This window comes from Halictus rubicundus, chromosome 3 (genome assembly GCF_050948215.1).
Source record: "Halictus rubicundus isolate RS-2024b chromosome 3, iyHalRubi1_principal, whole genome shotgun sequence".
Taxonomy (NCBI): Eukaryota; Metazoa; Arthropoda; class Insecta; order Hymenoptera; family Halictidae; genus Halictus; species Halictus rubicundus.
Genome location: NC_135151.1, coordinates 22,399,231 through 22,420,976, shown reverse-complemented (window position 1 = coordinate 22,420,976; position 21,746 = coordinate 22,399,231). Strand labels below are relative to the sequence as shown.

Below are 21,746 nucleotides of genomic sequence, written 5' to 3'. Positions count from 1 at the left end.
CTCCCGCGGCAAATAAAATATTTGGCGAGGCGATCGGAAGGAAGAAGAAGAAGAAGAGGGGGTGGGGGTGGAGGGGGTGGAGGAGGCATCTCGAATTCGCAATCTTTAGTCAGTGGTTTCGAGGCCAGCATGCCATCTACAACTGGGTCTAGCTTTATTAAAACATCGCGCACATCTCGGAGCACCGTGTCGCCTAACAATGGATTGACAGTGGTGCGGGTGTTGATCGGTTCGTCGGCGAAAATAACGTCGGCGCGTCCTGTTCTCGTCGGATCGCGACCGCGGCAACAATCTCGCATAACCGCGCCGCGTCGTTTGGTACAGTGATCTCGCGGAGTACACGGACCACCAAAATCTTCGAGGCCACTTTTCACCTGAACGGTAACACACATCGTCTTCCGAGAGCATCGAACCAATAGATCGATTCACATAATTAATACCACCGACGGCTTCCAACGATCCCGATTCTTACTCCACGACACTTGGGATCAACTCTCCCGAGAGATTGTTAAACACATTGTTTCGAATAGCAAGCATCCTCGTGCAAGAGAACGTGTCGCTCACATTGACTGTTTGGTAGCTCCAGTGCTAATGAAGGTGAGAGATACTGGCGCTGAACTGCCGATCGCGAGCGTGCAATATCATCGGCGTTTATGGCACAGTTATATTAAGAAAAGATATCCAACGCGACAACGACAGATAATCGATCCGTAGGCGCGAAAGAAGCAGTTGAAAAAAGTCGTTCAGAAATGCAGATGATATGAAGATGTGAATTTTCTTTTCTGCGCGGCCACGAATTAGATTTTGCAGTGCACGGTTAAATTTGGTATGCTAATCAGTGTTTGGAATATTGCTCTGTTCATTGTACTCGGCCGACGTTCCATTAGCGAATTTTTATGTAATTTGCAACGTCAGTGATGTCCCAGTAATGTCTGAAATCTAAAATCAACGGTTTCGAAATTGGGAAATGTAATGGTGGAAGATTTGCTTCTTCAAAATGTTCAATTCAAAATGACAGCATCGTGAGTCCGATATTTTTGTTAAAAAAAATGCTTCATCTAATCACTAATACGTTATGCATGCCCGCGTCATTATCTTCGTTAATTGCTATGATGTAATACTTTTCCTTACTCCGAAACTCGGTTTCATATTCCTGGTAGACTGTATTTGTTTATCGTGCGTGGCATTCGTGAAGTACAGTAGAGGAATTAAACGGAAATATTTAGCAATATTTAGCAGATCTTTAGCACTATTTCGGGAGAAAAATTAAGCGAGCGAAATATTAATTTGTACTTTTTTTTAAATGCTATGATATCGTACTCCCACGATAAGCTTAAGCCTCGAAAGCGCAGCGGCTACTTAAACAATTCCGATAATTTGAAGATTTAAATCCGACCATCAGTCCAATTACCACCGATTTCAAGTGAGAAGAAAATAATTCGATCTAATCAGAAAATCCGGCGATTGTTCGACCACAAAATGCAGATACAATCAAAGCAGAAGGGAATCAATCAAACAGACATTCTGTCGGAGTAACCACTCCAACATAAATCACTTTTTGCTCGTGAAGATTTAAATAACGATTAAGTGTGCAGTCGTTAGTTACATAAGCAATGAACTCCAAAGTCGCTGAAAGTAAGTGTGTCGTTAAACAAATTTTGTGAATAATTTAGAGTGAAATTGCTGTTGCAAATAATATGTATACCAGAGATAAAATTTATTGGACTGTCACCGTTACCGTCAACCAAATGGTTTAGAAGCTATTACTATGAGACTTATGCCAGCGAATAAAATTTTTTTCAATAATGCAAATGAGCTGCCGGTGCTGTTCAATAATGAATCATTCTACTTGAAGATTTTTCTATGTACATAAAATTTTTCTAGACATGCAGAATTTTTCTAGACATATAGAATTTGTTTTAGGCATACTGAATTGTTCATATAGAAATTTGAAAAAACACATAGAATATTCTAGACATGTAAAAATTTTTTAGGCATACTGAATTTTTCATAGAATTTTGTAAAGAGAATTTTTCGATACATGTAGAATTTTTTTAGGCATACTGAATTTTTCATTTAGAAATGTGAAAAAACAGAATATTCTGGACATGTAGAAATTTTTTAGGCATACTGAATTTTTCATAGAATTTTGTAGACACATAGAATTTTTCTAGACATGCAGAATTTTTCTAGACATGTAGAATTTTTTCAGGCAAATAGAATTTTTCGTACAGAATTTTGCAAAGACACAGAATTTTTCTAGACATGTAGAATATTGCCAGACACACAGAATTTTTCGGAATTTTGTAAAGACGTGTGGAATTTCGTGCAAAAATCGTGGTTCTTTGTGGATGTTCAAGCGACTGATGCTTTCGCGAAAGAAATCATGTTTCTGATGTTGAAATCGGATATTGATCGAGTGCTGAATCGATAAAATTCAATGACGCTACGTAAGCTTAGTCCACTAGCAAAGTAATCGCGATATTTCATTGATAGGTTCCGTGTGTTTACGATCGATTGACAGTAGTGTTTGTGTTCCTCTACGCGTTCGCGCTGGGATCGCAATCGTTTCTACGATGCGTGCACGCAACAAAGAATCTTTACAATCGCGTGTGTGTGCGCGTGTGTGTAATCTGTTCTACGACACGTCGTTCAAAAAGAGAATGGAGAAATTCCGCGTGAAACAAGCACGTGCCGGGGCCTATCTAGAGATTTTATCTGAACTTGAGATCGCGGAGGCGTTCTTGGATCTCCGGGGAGGATCCTCGGCTTCAGATACGACGTAAGACATTTTGAATTACGTGGAAGACACTCACGGCCGACGCGATAAGATAAAACGAATGACGGAGATGCGTCGCCCGGTTGAACGCGTGCCACGCAATTTCCAATCTCAGGTACACATGCACTCCCCGATCATTTAACAAGTTTCAATAACAAATTTTCCCTGCACCCAAACATGACAGTCTAGCAGATCCGTTAATACAGTGAATTCCCGATATAAGTCACTACGAGCCTCGCGTTTAAAGGTCACTGGGACTACCCACACCACCACGGATAGTGAGAACCACAGATTTCGTCTAAATGTCACTCGCCAGAACCGCGCAAGTGACTTATATCGGGAATTCACTGTAAATATCTTAATTTGCAATTTTATCTCTAGTTAGACAATTTGTTGCTCTTGTTCATGAAATTTTTCACTAAAATTCGTCAGATTCTGCCTGGTATGACGGCATTGCTTTAGCTCTAATGGTTATGTGACTAACTTTTATGACAAATGTTAAAATTTTCGTCCTCTGTTTCTAATTCGCCAAAGAAATATTTACACTTTCGGGTTGAAAACATAATCAATATAATCGGTTTTAAGAACCAATACACAATGAGCTCGTTATTGTTTATTTCGCCTTTTAAACTTTTCCTTTATGTAGAGTAGTAATATATTTATTTTCTATTTCAAGTAACTATAAAGTAATTTTCATTGGAATTCTATTAACGAAATCTGTCCATCACCGTTCTATGTTTATTGTTTCGAAAAATGAGAGGCATATTGTTAGGCAAACTTGTAAGTCATCGATATTTAACACTTTCTTTTCTTTTGCTTTTTAAATAACTAATACACGGATCTACCACCTAACCCTCCGAATTAAAAGCTAGTATGTTTCAATTCACTGTCCATATTCTTAGTTATAATCTCTTATAAATTGATTCAGCTATGTCTGATTATCCGAGATGTTAATCTATCTTAAGTGAACATTATGTTTCCTAATTTTTAGTCGGTGGTGTAGACTCGAGGACTATGCAATTGAGGCTCTGCAGGTGTTAAACTTTTGCATTGTACGTGTCGAAATTGACAGAAGTAATAAAAATTACTTGAATTTGTTTCATGTTTTTTTTTTCGAGAACGATTTATTTTATTGAGTTCTGATAGGGGCTGCTTAGTTATTGAAACATTTTTGCAATCAGTTAGATGCCGGAAGTAACACTCGTTGTTAGACGATTCGATAAGTAGTTTCTTAATTTAATTATTGTATATTTTATACGTTGGACTAAATCATTTTTAAGTCTCCTCAAAGGCGTGGAAATTAATATTTTAAATGTTCTTGCAAGTTACAAGAATGTTGGCAACACGTTTCATTAATTAGATGATATGTTCAGAATAATTTTTTTAAGTAGGAGACGTATAGTTCCTGAAATACTATTCTAACTAACTCAATCCAAATTATGTGTCAGATTATATGTTCAGAATAATTTTTCGAAGTAGATGAAGTTTAGGTCCTGTAATACTTTTCCTATTAAAAAAACCGAAATATGTAGCTTATAAAAATGATTTTATTTTCTCATTTTGATATTAAATTGAAAGTGTCAAAGGATTTAGTATAGTATATATCACACACTTCTAGCTGCACGCTCTTTAAAATGTCAAGAACAATTTTCCAAGCAGTTGCCATTTATTTTCCGAGGTATTTTTTCAACTAGAGCCAAATTATGTAAATTTCGCCAAATATTCTATTACGCCTGAATTACACCTTTGGGATAATACTAAAAAATACTGTATCACAATTTGAAACAATTTCCAATTACTAAATTTATTTATATTTAATATTATATTTAATTTTGATTTATGAATAACTCTTAAATGGAAGTATGATATGAATAAATACGCTCAATTTATTTTTGTTTTTTTCTAAAATTTTCTATGACGGTTCAAATTTTGAAGTTTCACAAAATAGAATTTCTATAGTACTGTCATGGACTCGTTTTCGAAGTTCGATCAAAATTTATAAGACGACCATTGAATTAATTCCAAGAAGGAAGACCTGAACATTAAATCGCATAATTTTCATGCATCATACCAAGAAGCTCCATCAACGATACTTAATTTTCACTTGACTACTGAAGAATATACAAATCGAAGGCATGGTAGTGTCGCAATACGCGCAAGTATTTTTACGATGGGTTTTCGTGTCACGATTAATTTACAAACAATACCTGACCGTTTTTATTTTGGCCAACGGGACCGCAACATCCGAGAATATTTATAGCTTATTGTGGTTGTCACTGCCAGTGTGTCTTCCTCGTAAGAACGCTTCCTGCGCCGGCGATCTCTGAAACTCGTCTATAGTCTGTTCAAAGAGACGAAACTCGTCTATAGTCTGTTCAAAGAGACGAAACTCGTCTATAATCTGTTCAAAGAGACGAAACTCGTCTATAGTCTGTTCAAAGAGACGAGGCAGTAGACGTAAACAACTGCACGTGAACGCCGCGTAACTGGGATAGGGGCGAATTGCAATTTTCAGGGCCCTGTCCCTAATAAGGCAACAAGACTGACTATAACATGGGATTGGTCATTATCAATATAAATATTGCATGAAATTTTCAGAATATGAACGTTTGATAACATTTTCAGAATGTAAACGTTTCATAACATTTTCAGAATGGAAACGTTTAATAACATTTTCAGAATGTAAACATTTAATAACATTTTCAGAATGTAAACGTTTCATAACATTTTCAGAATGGAAACGTTTGATAACATTTTCAGAATTAAACGTTTGATAACATTTTCAGAATGTATACAATTGACACAGATCTAACAAAGGAATTTTTAAATTTTCAATATAGGTCGACATGAAAAAGTTGTAAAATCCAACTTTTAGTACTTTCTCTGCAGTTCTAAACAATTGCAATTGTCTCAAAATTTCTTTTTCACGTCACGTAGTAAACTGGTGGTTCTAACTTTATGAAATAAGTGAAGTCGTATGGCCCAATATTAAAAAAATTATCGTCTTTTTAACAGTGTCCGAATATTATCGCGATTGACTGTACTATGTGTACGTAGTACAATGTGTAAGTAGTGAAACCCTAATTATTCAATCCTACAGTTTTCTACAAATTATAAGGTTAATCGTTCTAATAGGTGAAGAAAAAACAATTCTAAAATTTTTCTAACGTTATAAAATAATCGAAGTCGTATGGCCCAATATTAATAAAATTATCGTCTTTTTAAGTGTCCCAATATTATTGCGAGTGACTGTGGCATGTGTAAATAGTAAAACCCTAATTATTCAGTCCTACAGTTTTCTACAAATTATAAGGTCAATCGTTCTAACAGGGGAAGAAAAAACAATTCAGTTCGTAACCACGTGGTCCCTGTATGAGCCCTAAAATTGTTCTAACGTTATAAAATAACCGAAATCGTATGGCCCAATATTAATAAAATTATCGACTATTTCAAAGTGTCCGAACATTAATTGCGATTGACTATTGCGAATGACCCTAAAATGAGGATATCACTTTTGAGGACCAACAAGTGACACGCAATCAATAGTTATCACTGTCGCCAGATTCAGACTTGTCCCCCACCCTACCTTACCCCTTCTACGAGTCTATTCCCCCTTCCTCCCCTTCCTATCCCCACCCTTCCGTCTCGGCCCGGTCACGTGACGCGTCTCGTCTCTGTCATGCGTCGCAACGTCACCCGATTAACTATAGTTAGTAAATCCGGTGATGACAAAGGGAGGGGTATACTCCCCTCAATTTCTCCGGTCCGACGACGCTGACCGCATGAACTGTTTGTTTACGTCTTCCGCCTCGTCTCGATGGACAGACTATAGACGACATTGACTCGGGATGTTCAACTTTTCCACACGGCAGTCACATTGAAACGTTATTGCGTGCTTATTATGCGAACCGCGAAGCATTTCCCCTTGCAAATCTATATTTGTCGCGATTACGTTGATTCTTCCACACGGGAAATTCCCAAGAGGTCACCCGCCATTGTAACTCGCTGTCCGCAGTAAAAAGTTGTTCGGTTTTGTTTTTTCAAGAACTAGGTCGTTGCGCATGAAATGTTCGATTACGTAACAGTAACTTTAAAGAAACGTCACTTTTTTCCTAAATATTAGGGTTGGAACGAGAGTTCCTAACGTTTTGAAATTAAAATTCACAGAAAAAATTAAGATAACTTAAGATTACTTAAGATTTAATTCTATCTTTGAATTTTAATAATTTTCTGAATTTTAATCATGTTCTGTCAACGAATGACGAGTTTTCTCCATTTCTGAGATTATTGTCTCCATTTTTGAGCGTCTCCTATGAATATAACAGTTTACTTCCACATTTCGCATCGCGTCGACTGACATTGACATTGAAATAAATATATGCATGACCAGATTAAAAGATTAGGTTTGCTCGAACGATGTATGTGTAATAAACCTGTCGATTGGAATAGTATTTCTTGAACAACCACTTCATAAAATTTGCATTCTGAAATCGGGAATTTCGCATGCAACGACCAAATATTGATTTTGCATTTGACTAATGCGTCCTATCTATGCGCGTCTCTTCGTCTTTTCTCGAGCATTCTTTTTGTTAGTTTGCAATTCTAAACGCGAAGACAATGACACTGCGAATATTATTAGGAATCGTCAGGACTTCATTGAACTCGTAACGCGTCTTTTCTGAGCTACCCGTGTTGCAATTCAAATTTGTTCTAATTAAACCCCGAGTCACGTTTAGTGTACCATTTCGTTTTAGCGTAGTTGCAGTGATGAGCGGCGATAATTATTGGGATAGAAGGGCACGCGAATCCGCAAGTCTCTCTCCTGTTTTCTCGAGTCGCTAATTCCCGAAGGTGCGCCCTATTGTTATGAAGAGTATCTCGGCATTGTCAATGTAAAAGGGAACCCGTTCGACGTCGAACATTCTGCAAAAACAAGAGGTTGCGACTATGCGGAATACTACTCGAGGACTTTGCGCGAAGTGAAACCTTCTGTCGAGGATGGGATGCGAGCATAGTATGCTGAAGTGCCTAAAAGACAAAGGGGATGCAGAGAAAAGCAAGTCGCTGGAAACTTTGGCCGAGGGACATCGAATTAATGGAGGTGAGTTTGTAATTACTTTGTCCCAAAATCTCTGACCGAGGAAATACGAGGATCCTCGTAGCATTAGTGTCTAATTATGTTTTCAATGATTTAATAGGAACATTTATGCATGTTTAAACGAGCCTAATAGCATTATTTTTTTCCTGGGACAAACCACTTACTCGCGTAATTCTTTTAGAGCACTGCTGCGTTGGTTAATAAAATTTTGATTGCATCTGCCTGAAGCTTTCAAGTTTTCAGTCCAATTGTTATATGAACGTCTATTATTTGTTCTTTCTTGTTCGACACATATTCGATTTCACGTTTGAAGTAGCTAATTTGCATTATTTTTGTGTTCTTCTTTTATCGACACAAGATGCATTTTAAGTTGTCAATCTTACATCTCTCTTGGTCATCTAATTTAATCCTAGCTGCTTTTTAATTTTAACAATTCTAACTCAGAAATGAATTACGTTTCAATGGGTTCAAAGTTTTCTTCGACACTATCGTCACAACGTGTTTGTTAAATTCTGTCACATTTCCTTTGTCCTACCTCGTTTTGCAAATAAATATAATTCATGGTCGACTCTTGTAACTCATGAATAATTCTGGAAAACACTTTTCGTTGTTGTAACACGTTCACTCCCAGCATCAATAAAATTTTATATTTCAATCAAAAATATGTTTTGAATCTTGTCTTACTTAGTTTCGTGATGGTATTTCAAAGCTAAAAATACTTTTAAAATCATTAGAAGACTTTTAGAAAAAAATATGATTTTGCTCCCAAGTATTATGACACATCGAAGACCTTTTTTTATATCTCTACGTAATTTTAATTTTATATCTTATGTAGATAAGTCATTTTATATATTGTACAATGTTACAGTTAGTTTTAGTTATTTATAGTTATAGTTATTTATGTTAGTTTGGTACGATGTTATATTTTGTGTGCGATACTACTGCTTATCAACTTTCTTGTAACATCTGTCCTTTCACTGGCAAACATCGTTCACTGTCATCCTCCCGCAATCTACATGCATCCGAATTACCGCTTCACAATTTAAAATCTCAATCGTTCCCGCACAAACCGTTTAAAACAAACAGATCAACGGACACGTGTTCACTCGAGCAAATTTTACATTCGAATTTCACATCGTCACTCTGTACCATAATACTTTCAATGATTTGCAAGCATCAGATCGGATCTCTTCACATAACAAGCCTCTCATAAGCATGCGTATGTACGCACTCGAGAACACAGCCAATTAACACCTATACACCACACGCATCAACAGCAGATTTATTATCACGTTTTCATTATACTGAAAAATTATAACCCGTCTTTCAGGGTAGATTATCAATGTTGTTATAATTATGGAAATATCCCTAGATCTATTTTTTAGCTGGACCACTGAGAAAACTCTGTTAAAAAGCTCTTTTTTTTTGTAAACTTTTAATACTCAATGCGCGAGCAGTAATGAGCGAGCGAGGTAAATTTAAGCAATGTTTAAATACGTAGCCGAACGTAGCCGTGGGTAACCGAACGACAAAAATGTTTTTTACCTTACATAATTAAATTTAAACCCAATATTCTTCTTAAAGTTATTAAGGTACACTCCTATACTGAGATAGAATTAAACAACGAGGTAGACATGGTCTTTCTTATTTTTATAAATTATAATGTGTGGTATTTTTCTCAATTATCATATACCGCTCAAAAGTGTCCGGACAAATGTTAATTTGTTTGACAAAATGTTGCTTAAATGTCACATAAAAGGCTCTGCAATCATTTTATCCGTGTGTAATTTGTTAGTATAAACTGTTCAATTTGTATCTGATAAATTGTGAAATTAATCAGACAATAATGCAGTCAGTATAGTGCGATTTTTCAGTCAAACATTAGCTCAAACCGAATTTCGAGTAATTTAGTATAGGGGAATGTTGTCAAATACGTATTGGTCACTTGAATCGTACTTCGTGAATTAATTCGTCATTATTTCTTATACTTGATAAATATACGGTTTGTAATGTCCATAATACAAAGATTTATCCATAACAGTTGTTGTTTTGTAGATTCCAAATTATACTAAACAAAATTGAGTGGGCCTAGTGTAATTTTAATCAATTCTATAACAAGCAACATCATTTTTAAGAATGCCACAATTATATTTCCCTGTTCATTATTTAAATCTCCATCTCAAATCTTGTTTGAATTCTTGTAATGGAACCATTCAAAAAAATTCTTTTGTTTTAGAACAATATCTACTCATGGAACCTTTATTATATGGATTCTAAAATATCTGTTCCACGATAAAATCTTTCAATAAAGTTTTTGAGTGTAACGTGTCCTTTTTGACCAAAGGCCCACAGGAACAGATGGTTTCTTTAAATAAAACATTTTAAGTTGTCAATCTTACATCTCTCTTGGTCTTCTAATTTAGTCCTAGCTTCTCTTTAATTTTAACAATTCTAACTCAGAAATGAATTACGTTTTAATAGCTTCTTCTTCGATACTATCGTCACAATGTGTTTGTTGAATTCTGTCACATTTCCTTTGTCCTTCCTCGTTTCTAAATATAAATATAATTCATATTTTCATTTTAATTCATATTTTCTGGTCGACTCTTGTAACTCATGAATAATTCTGGAAAACACTTTCTGTTGGAAAATTAGTTTTATTGGAAAATCTTTTAACGAAGTTTTTGAGGGTAACGCGTTCTTGTTGACGAAAGTCCCACAGGAACAAACTTTTGAGTCTGAATTATTTAAAAAAAGAAATGTATAAGTGTTTGTACGAAAATATAGACGGTTCTGTTGTTGATCAATTTTCGTTGTTTTCTGGCATATTGATTTCTATTCCGGATGTTCTTCGTAAAAATTTGTTGGGACACCTGTTATTTTCAGTACCTGATGTTACCAGCATTTCGCTCAGCTCTGAACAATTTTCATTGTTTTCTGATCTATTGATTTCTATTCCGGATTTTTCCATAATAATTTGTTGAGACTACTGTTATTTTCAGTACCTGATGTTACCAGTATTTCGCTCAGCTCTGAACAATTTTCATTGTTTTCTGATCTATTGATTTCTATTTTGGATTTTTTCCTAAAAATTTGTTGGGACCACTGTTATTTTCAGTACCTGATGTTACCAGTATTTCGCTCAGCTCCGAACAATTTTCTATTGATTTATATTCTGGTTTTTTTTCTAAAAATTTGTTGGGACCACTGTTATTTTCAGTACTTGATGTTACCAGTATTTCGCTCAGCTCTGAACAATTTTCATTGTTTTCTGATCTATTGATTTCTATTCCGGATTTTTTCATAATAATTTGTTGAGACTACTGTTATTTTCAGTACCTGATGTTACCAATATTTCGCTCAGCTCTGAACAATTTTCATTGTTTTCTGACCTATTGATTTCTATTTCGGATGTTCTTCGTAAAAATTTGTTGGGACAATTGTTATTTTCAGTACTTGATGTTAGCAGCATTTCGCTCAGCTCCGAACATGTTCAAAGCGGTCGGAAGGGGGCCGCTGTTGAAGCCATTGCTACACGCGCAATTCCCCGTCGAGTGGGAAAGCGGATTCGTCGGATTTCACCCGGCGGGCATTAATCGAGCAATAGAAATAAATTGCAACCGGCCTGGGGCGTCGCTGCGTCACTGGTGCGTGCGTTTCGCAAAGGAGAGTACACTTCGGGCAAACACTGATTCTCCTTGACCTAGTCTACGCCTCTGACCGCGCGCCGTGTAATCTTGACTCGAGTGAACCGTCCGCGACATGAATTAATTGGACGTTCGCGAGCGCCTTTGAAAACCTACCAGCCGGTTCTATCGGTTCTCGATCGAAGGAACCAAACAAAACATCGTCGCGAATCAACGCATTTCTGTCTACCATGTATCCTGCTCCTCAAGGACCAATAGAAGTAACGTAGCCTGCGGGAAAACGCCTCCTTAATTTTCTGTAATCTAGATCACCCTTTCCTTGTCCACTTTTGTTCAAATACTGTATTTCATGTTTTAACCCTTTCGGAATTTTTAATATGGTCGCAGAAACCCACACGATAAAGCTTCCTTAATTTTCTGTAACCTGGATCACCGTTTCCATTTCCAATTTTTTTTGAAATACTATATTTCATGTTTTAACCCTTTCGGAATTCTTAATATGGCCGCAGAAACCCACTCGAAAACGCTTCCTTAATTTTCTGGGATCAGGGTCACCGTTTCCATTTCCAATTTTTTTTAAATACTATATTCCATGTTTTAACCCTTTTGGAATTTTCCATATGATCACAGAAACCCACACGATAAAGCTTCCTTAATTTTCTGTAACCTAGATCACCGTTTCCATTTCCAATTTCTGTCAAACACTATATTTCATGTTCTAACCTTTTTGGAATTTTCAATATGATTGCAAAAACCCACTCGGAAACGATTCCTTAATGTTCTGTAACCTAGATCACCGTTTCCAATACCAATTTTTTTCAAATACTATATTTCAGGTTTTAACCCTTTCGGAATTCTTAATATGGCCGCAGAAACCCACTTGAAAACATTCCTTAATTTTCTGTAACCTAGATCATCGTTTCCATTTCCAATTTCTTTCAAATACTATATTTCATGTTCTAACCCTTTTGGAATTTTCAATATGATCGCAGAAACCCATTCGAAAACGCTTCCTTAATTTTCTGTAACCTAGATCACCGTTTCCTTTTCCAAATTTTTTCAGATACTACATTTCCGTTTTAACCTGTGTTAAACATTCGTTAAACACTGCTCTAATCTTTTATCATCTAGTGTGCCTACTTCGAATTTCTGTTCGAATACTACATTTTTATTTTAGAATATTTTAGCGTAGTTTTGCCGTGAATAATTTCACAGCTAGGAAGGGAAGCTTTAGAGTAGTTGAGTAATTAATTTCTCTTTTTACGTTAAGAGAACACTGACACTGACCTCTCGTACACACATTCTTCCTCTTTCTTTAACACCGTTGTTTTCAGATAAATATACAACTTCCTCAGACATGATTTCAATCGTCACATTTGCATCACACGGTCGTTTAACCCGATCACACACATAACACATAGATATGTCTCACTTAATTTCATTTACACAGATGAATGCGGATTAATTAATTCGGGTTACACGAATCTGTACTTCATGAATGATTCATCGATTCATTCGCGAAAGAGTTTATGCTGGTTAACAAAGCACAAAGCTTCGACTGTTTAAACTTTTATAGCGAGCTTTGACTAATTTTCAGAAATGTGGCTCGATCGAGATTCGAGTGGTGTCGATTCTCGATAGCAAAGATACACTAAGATTTGTGTTGCTTGAATTGCCATTTTTATATCGTACAATTAGTTTTATCATAAATCTTTGTAACGAAGGTTACAAACGAACGAGCTGCTGACTAATTATTTGACCTTTGAAGTAGCTAGCTTTCAAGTGCTTGTTTAGAATTACCTAATTGGTTATTCTCAAGACACTTTTCCCTTACAAACTATATCCACTTATTATACCTAAGAGAATTTCTTATGAGATTTATTTATGCTAATTTTATGTAGCAAGGTACTCGGTAGTTTACAGCTTAAATTTCGAAATAGGAAGCTTGATTCTAATATTTAATATATTAGGCTGTAATATATAGACTTTTTATTAGACTACCAACTCTTTTTAGAAATAAACATGCGGGAGAAATGTTGTTGAAAGGATCACTATGTCGTACCAACTCAGTCGTTACATCACAGTAGGCTTTGACAGTCACAACATAAAACTCGGAACATATTCTCAATCTTTCAAACTTTTCCCTTTCAATATGTTTTCAAGGTCATACTTCGGCAATTCACTTCAACATACATGGACGACAGAAAGCCTACACTCTTCATGGCAATACCGTTTTCACGTTGTTTAGCAGTAACAAAAAAAACTGTTATCATCTAACACACCAATGTTTTTTCAATCTTGCCTTTCACTCACAATTTTGTACTAATATTAACAAAAGCCTTCTGCATCTCAGAGTCATCAACCGAATTGAAAAAATAGCACGAGCAACAACTACTGCATATCAGCACATATATAGCAAATATTTTTTACACTCCAACTATTTTTAAAAACAACCATGCAAATAGATTAACTTCTCAAAGCTTCTAACAGTGGCATTGTCCAAATTGAATTGTTTACTTCACGATGAATATCTTTAATGGTTGTTAAATTTACAACAGAACACAGTCTATGACAATCTGCGGAATCAATCGGAAAGCAAGAATCATTCGATTGAAACTATTGCTTCAGTCTCCTCATTAACTATTTAGATGACGGAACTATTTGTTTTGTTCTCGATTTTGTTAAACCTCGTACAACAACAGTATATGGTCCGGCATTTCTAAAAGTCTTCCAAATATTTTATATTAATATGAACTCTATTAATATAGAATTATTAGGAGTAAGAAGTTTGACATTAAGAAGAGGATTGTTCCAGATCGATCATGGTGATCATGTTCTATTGTTGCGAGCGTCGAAAAATCTCTCAAATACTTCGATTTTACTATCCTGATGTTTCTAATAGCAATCTGCTGCAGTAATCGAAAGGATCAACAAGCAACGATTTGTTTTAAATTACGTTAGTTTTTAAATACTTCGTACGATAAGAATATATAATTTTTTAAGATTATCCAAATATTATATATTAATATTTCACAGACTCTTAGCAGATTGAAAAGACTATTGATAGCAGGGGTGTTATTCAATTTTGTATTAAGCAATCAACTGTTTCACTGGTTGCAGTTTGAGTTATGGTTTTCAGTGTCCTAAATACTTTGCATTCATACCAATTTATTGTGTCCGTCTCTCGAATAGCAATAGCAATTTCCCTCAATAATCGCAAGGATTCAACTCAATTGGAGTTGCCGGTTCACTGACCTCATGAACTATACAAATTTCGCGACGTCGATATTTATATTAACATCCCGTGTTTCATTCTTTAAGATTTTAGCTTATTTATACAGAATTATTCAGAAACAACACTGTACCACCTTAATTCACTAAATGACGACGAACTTTTTTAACAAATACCAGTTTCAGTATGCCGAATCCTCCAAATATATTCTGTTAATGTTAATTTGCGATAATGTTAACGTCCACAAGTCACAGTTGAAACTATTGCTTCGAATTTCTCGCGAACTATGCAGATCACCCAACATTTAGATTAGGTCTGACATTTACACGAAAAGATTTAAAGATTTTATATTAACATAAATCTTACATAGTCCTCCGCTTGCAAAATCGTGTTAAGTGCAACTATTTGTACCTGTTTCTTCACTTTCAACGTGCATCTTCAAAAATTGTAATTTGTTTTCAGTTTTCAAACACTTTTTATCCATATAAATTGATATTAATTAAAATCCATATTAATTTAACTTTAGAGAGTAAGTTTAATTCTTTCAATTAAATTGGAATTATTGCATCACTTTCAATTATGATTGAATCGAAAAAAGAAAATTCACCATTTTACACGATCGAATAAAAAAAAAATTTGTCATACACTGCTCATCACTCCACAATCACTTTACACAACTCGACAATTTCTGGGGTTTTTGCCCTAATTCCCAACGTGATCTACAGTCAATAATGGTCTCTAACACATATGTATATGCGAACGTATGTATTTATTAAGACATGCCAACGAATAAAATCGTTTTGCTTGTAACTCATGTTATCTGGCCTAATTCGCAAGTCAATATTTTTCTTTCTTTTCAAATGGCAATTGCTGAATTTGTATTGCGAAATTTTCATGATGTACAAAACCGAATTTCCTCCGGACTTTCGATTGAAATCGTTCACTTTCTTTCTCACGTCGTTCGGGAATTCTCCTAACTTCGGAAAAAAGCAAGAACGTACAGATTGGGATCGTTCGAGGAGCGAACGAATACTTATGCGAACGATTGTGTCTCCGGGGCCACTCGCTCGCGAGTAGAATTTTAACTTGCACAATTCGGTCCTCCAGTCCAGTTGCCGCCATTGAGCCTCTCGCAACGCATCGTGCGCCGTGCGTGCCCGATCTATCGGTATACTTTCGCGCTCATGGTTTCGATATTCAACGTGCACCGTTCGCTCGCCGTCGTTAAGCGTATACCCGTCAGTTATCCCCGAGGAGAGAACGTCTTTCACGGAACAATCCGCGCCCGGACAGTGATCGCCGAAAATATTCTTCCAAGTGCACAATTTTGAGTCTTCAATGAAGAAATTGTGAAAATTTCCACACGACCAACTAATTTCTCGGCACAAGGAACTATCGCCAACTATACCGTGACGTGAACGAAAGAAAAATTGAACGCATTCCACGAGTTGTCTTCCAATGTCAAATTTATTTGTTTATTCTGTAAAGAATCGTCGAATCGATTTTATCCGGTGTGTTCGTGTATGTTTCTGTTGTAAGTGTCGCATCGACTGCGTAAGTCCAATTATGATCTGTGAGTAACGTGTCCAATGTTCCGTTCGCCTATTCGAAACTATCTCTCGCATAATCGGGCCGATATGAGGAGACGTTTGACAAGAGATCGGTGCGCATTGCTGCTTTGAAGATCATCACCGAGTTTCTATATGGCATCCCCTCCGAACAAGTACTTCTTTCCCAGCGAAGATGAAGAGACTTTGCAGGACATGCTCTTCAGCAACGGTATGCAGAAGGGTTGCTCTCTCGTTCGACTAAATTTAATTTTTCTGACTCATTTCCGTTCCACTTCGGGGCGGAAAGCGATCTCGTTACGCGTCCGAATTTCCGGATCCCCATCCGCAGTGCCAACTCTCTTGATCGTTAAGTTTATATCGGTGTGAAGATGATCGTTCGCGAATTGACTCCGTGGTAGCTTTATTCGTGCGATGATTCGATCGACGATCCACGTATTCGATCTCGCGAATGCGAAAGGCCAGGAATGAAAAGGCGGGCAAGATCTTTGAAACGTGCTCTGTTGTCCCTACGGTGATCGGTACCGTCCAATTAAGGTGCCCTACTTTCGATCAATTATCTTTAAATTCAAATCGAACGATGACCATTGAGCGATACTGCCGTAAAAGGTGAAAATATGCGAACGCGATCTCTTGCGAATTAATCGTCTTATCCTGCTGTTAAATCCAATTTATTAACTGTGGCTATTAAAACAAAAACTCCGAATGAAAGCATTCTGCTCGATAAAACGGATGATTTTCAGAATCGGTAAATTCCTTTCGTGATAATCCAAGTGCCGTAAGCCATCGAGTAAATAATACAAGCGAGCAATTTAGTTAACAATCTGTAACGTTCGTCAGAATGAATCAGGTTATCGCAATGCTAGCATTTCCTTTTTTAGTGGAATTCTTTTAATCGTGAAGTCATTCATTCATTCGCTCGTAACTTTCCGTGATTAAATTTAATTTGTAATTTTGAAGTTTAATAAAATACGGGATTATTTCCACAAATATCTTGTTCAGATTATTTCGTCAAATTAATTACATCATTCTGTGAGTCGAGTATCGATTTGATTCGAAGAAATTTTTGCAGACGCTAAATGTATACGCTTTTAATAAAATATGGGAACATTTCCACAAATATCTCGTCCAGATTATTTCGTCAAATTAATTTGTTACATCATTCTGTGAGTCGAGTATCGATTTGATTCGAAGAAAATTTGCAGACACTAAATGTATATGTTTTTAATAAAATATGGGAACATTTCCACAAATATCTCGTCCAGATTATTTCGTCAAATTAATTACATCATTCTGTGAGTCGAGTATCTATTTGATTCGTGAAATTTTTGCAGACGCTAAATGTATACGCTTTTAATAAAATATGGGAACATTTCCACAAATATCTCGTTCAGATCGTTTCTGATCGATTCCGTGAGTCGAGTATCGATTTGATTCGAAGAAACTGCAGACGCTAATTGTATACGCTTTCCTATAAAGAGCGATCCATTTGAGCAGATTGATCGATTGAATTCGATAACGCGTTAACGAACTTCATCGGTCTTCGTTTCGAGATTAAAAGTTAAGTGCTACAGCAATTAATCCTGTAAACAAGTTTTAATTGACGGTTCGGTAAGTCTTGATCCATTGACCCATATTTCTCGATAACGATCTAGGCCCCCGGCTATTCGATTCCTAACAAGCCTGTCTTTCGTTATTGTCAAGATGCTGTTTAATTGCTTGTACAATGAAAATATATGAGATTAATCAAGCTTCCCAATGGAACGATGACTGTGCCGGTTCGAAGAACATCGAGACTGCGTAATGTTATCTTCCACGGTTACTTAATCGCGATTGATGTTGATCCTCGAGAAATTGAAAAGAGTTTGATTTCCTTTTCATTTGCTGTTCAAGGAGAAACCGAGTACGATAGCTTGGAAGAAAAGTCACCGTTTGAAGAAACTTCGGGCGTGGACGATGACTTGGATTATACGACAGCGGTACGTGAATTTTTAATACTGTTTCAATAATTGCTACACAACTGCGAAAATTTTCATTGGAACGATTGATCATTACTAGGGTGTACAAAGAAATTGTGTATTAATTACAAGAAGCAGTGACCAAAATATCTCTCGAACATAATACATAAATATTTTTAAATTCCTTTCATCTTTCCACTAGTTTAAATTTGATTTATACACTTTCACCTAAATGTATAGAATTTGCAGCCGCCTAATCATGCAATAATTTTCTCGATTTACAAAGCAATAGAAATGTAACGATTCGTGACGATATTAGTAGTATGATTAATATATTACTTATTTCTGATATTATTATAGTTAATATATCTCATTAGCTGCTAGTAAAACAGGTCATGCCCCTGGGTAATTATCGAGCAAACAATTTACTGTTAATATTTCAAAAATTATAACGATTTTAGTATAGTAATTCTAGTACCATGTTACCAACACGTTTAAATTTTCATTTTAAATATTCAGATACGACCGAGACTGTTTTTACATTATATGTCTAAGATATTATATTGAATTAACTAGAAGAGAAAAAGGATTCTCTATGCTTCCGCTATAATCATTTTAATAGAGCATTATTACTTTCTTATTGGACAACTTGTGTGTTGCGTATCGGTAAAGTTAAAATGGATAGTGGGACACCTTGTATATTCCTTTCTCCTCGTCTCTTTTCGGGCCACGGATACAGCAATTCAGTATATAGTCATTATCATCCGTTTGAAGGAAGGCCTGCATTAATAGGGCCAAAATAAAGGATGACCCATTTTTACCGTGCTCTTTCTTCCGGCGAAGAGTACACGAAAAAAAATTGAAAGTGCACATTGGTGGATTTTGAATGGGGAATGAGGACCACTTTGAAACAGTTGACAAAGGAACGCAGAATTTTAAAAAATTCATCGAAGAATGGGTGAACTCTGTGTGCAATTAGAATAAAACATCCGCCATTCCAATCACCGTTTTCCTGTTCGTGCCATAATCGGTTTTAAGGAATGAAATCACCTGTTGAACCGAATTCGTATTTTTCTTTCTTCTCGGAAATATTGAAAACAAATATCAAATTGACGAAATAAAATTTTGAAGAAACATCTAATTTTTATGTTTCCTTTTACAAAACTGTGAAACTTTGATGATGATCTAGCTATGTCAAAAACACGAATTTTTCACGAGTTCTGTACAGAAAAATAGATGCGATTTTTATTTGAAATTCTTTTGATATATTTCTTTTTTGAGAAAGAAAATTCAAAAGGCGATTTCACCCCCGGAAAATCGTGTTGTGGCGAACACAAAAGAAAGGTTTGGGTCACAAATGAGTTAGTGTAGTTGCACACGAAGTTTTTTGATTTTTTTTTTAACTCCTGGACAATAATTAATGAACGACCAAAGTGAACAGCTGTTACACCACCGTATCTCAAGTTCCTTTTCTGTACAACATAATAATTAAGTACACGTTAAAGGTTCTCTTTCGCGAGCAAAACCGCACTTTCAGAATCTCAACTATCTACTAATGTGATACAATGATAAATTTAATCTAATCTAATAGTAGCAGTAGGTGCAACGTTTTAAAGATAAACAACGTGAAAATATTGTGTTCATATCGTTATCTCGGTTCTTGCTAGCTGCAATCAAAGATAACACCCTGGAAACAGCGTTTCACTTCGCACTTTTTAACGCGGAACAAGAGGCAATCGAATTTACACGTTTGTCGTTTAAACTTCTCAAGCCATATATATATGTATATATATCAAAAGTATTTATTTAAGAAAAATGTTCGACGCAATCTACTATTATTTGCAATTACAGCACCATCGATGAACTTGTAACAATGTGGATTCAAACTGTTTCTGACAAATATTTTGCTTATTGAAAAGACCTAACTGTGCAGAATAATAAAAGTGTGCAGATAAGCCTTGAGCAAAATACGATCGATTAATTGTTCGTTATAGTTTTTTACACAAAAGTTCTATTTCGTTTTCGGAAAATATATATTTCTGAAAAAATTGCCGTTTCAAAAATTGAAGTTGCCCACTTTGAGTAACATCAAGAAATAGTATCTCAGAGTTTATTCGACACCTTGAACAACATCAACATTTTTGAAGAAAATGTTTCTGATATTACACGGTTCGGAAAGTTTCTGTGTGTCTGTTTGATCTTGTGTATGTGTACCTTCGTGTATCTTTTCTGTGTGCACCTTTTTGAACACATCCTTGATCCCTGCCTTCAATTTCATATTCTGCCTCTTGAATAATCATTTACAATTCGTTGTAATACAAAATGACTCACGTCTATTCGAATATTTTGATCGAAATCTAATTATAATCGACAATCTATTGATCGGAGAACTGGGGAAATCGCAATTACAGCAAATTTAATGTTTCATTGAGAAACAAATACTGCAAATTCAAGTGTTCGTGATTCTACGTATAGATTAGTCTGTGTTCACTTTTGGAGGGAAGCAAATTTCAGTATTTGAGGTTAACTGTACCTCTAGTGTCCTTGAATCAAATTTGACCTTCATCTTAACATTATTTTCGAAATTTCCATGGGAGCATGAATGTCAGAGGTCAAGCAGACATATCGTAAAAAACGACAGAAAGAAAAGATCGACCTTCGTCTATAGTCTTTTTTTTTTTATTAAATCAGAAACCACTTTTTCTCGAAATTCTATTGAAAATTTCCATATAAACGAGAAATCTAGAGGCCAAGCAGATGCTCCCGCCGATTCGCGGAAGAATGAATAAAAGATCAACCATGTGCAGACAAGAGGCATCGCTCGCTTTCTCACGAAGTTCGAACCCGCAATTAACCCTTTTTGCACTAATGGGAAACACGCGCGTCGTTCCCTCGATTATGACGGAGTATCGTGAAAAATTCATCGAATGTTTTGATTGAAGTTTCCATAGGGGGACAAGCGACGAAAGATTACAGTGAACTATGGCGGTGTCGGAAGATCATACGGAGTTATTCATGAACTGTTTCCGCTCGTTCGGAGACATTTTGTCGACCGTGCTTTCCTTACTGCCATTCTCGATACCGTCTATAGACAGGATATAAACTGCTGTCTATAGACGGTCTATAGACAAGACCGGGTTGCAGTCAGAAAAGCCGGAGGAGCGAGACAAAGAGTTCATTTGCAAATAAAAGTTCTGACACACCTGTTAATTATTAAATTCAGACTATTTTCGTAGCCAGACATTTTCTTTCTTGTTGATCCTCGTTAGACTGCGGAAGAGTTTCCGAGTCGACCGAAAGAAACAGAAGTTAAAGGAAAATGTAGTTGCAATAATTTTAGCACGTCGAAAAATATATAACAGTATTTTGAAATTCCTCTATAGTCTTTGCAAGATTGTATTTTCAGCCTCTTGGTATAAACTGCACCAAATCTGCAGTCCAGTTATCATTCTATTCAAAGATAT

General features: G+C 36.0%; 1 protein-coding gene across 10 annotated transcripts in view; it reads left to right on the top strand.

Moving 5' to 3' along the window:
* The first annotated feature begins 16 nt into the window (after positions 1 to 16).
* Pde8 (phosphodiesterase 8) overlaps positions 17 to 21,746 on the top strand; it is a 38,920-nt gene continuing 17,190 nt past the window's right edge. For 5 of the 10 annotated variants that reach the window (XM_076786037.1, XM_076786041.1, XM_076786036.1 and 2 more), the window contains exons 1-2: positions 16,325 to 16,535; positions 18,218 to 18,303. In XM_076786037.1, coding sequence (XP_076642152.1) covers positions 16,460 to 16,535; positions 18,218 to 18,303 — 162 coding nt within the window. In that variant the 5' untranslated portion in view covers positions 16,325 to 16,459. Of the gene's footprint in view, positions 598 to 5,538; positions 7,881 to 16,324; positions 16,536 to 18,217; positions 18,304 to 21,746 lie in introns of those variants that run through there. The other 5 variants (XM_076786035.1, XM_076786034.1, XM_076786040.1 and 2 more) reach the window with 5 other exon arrangements.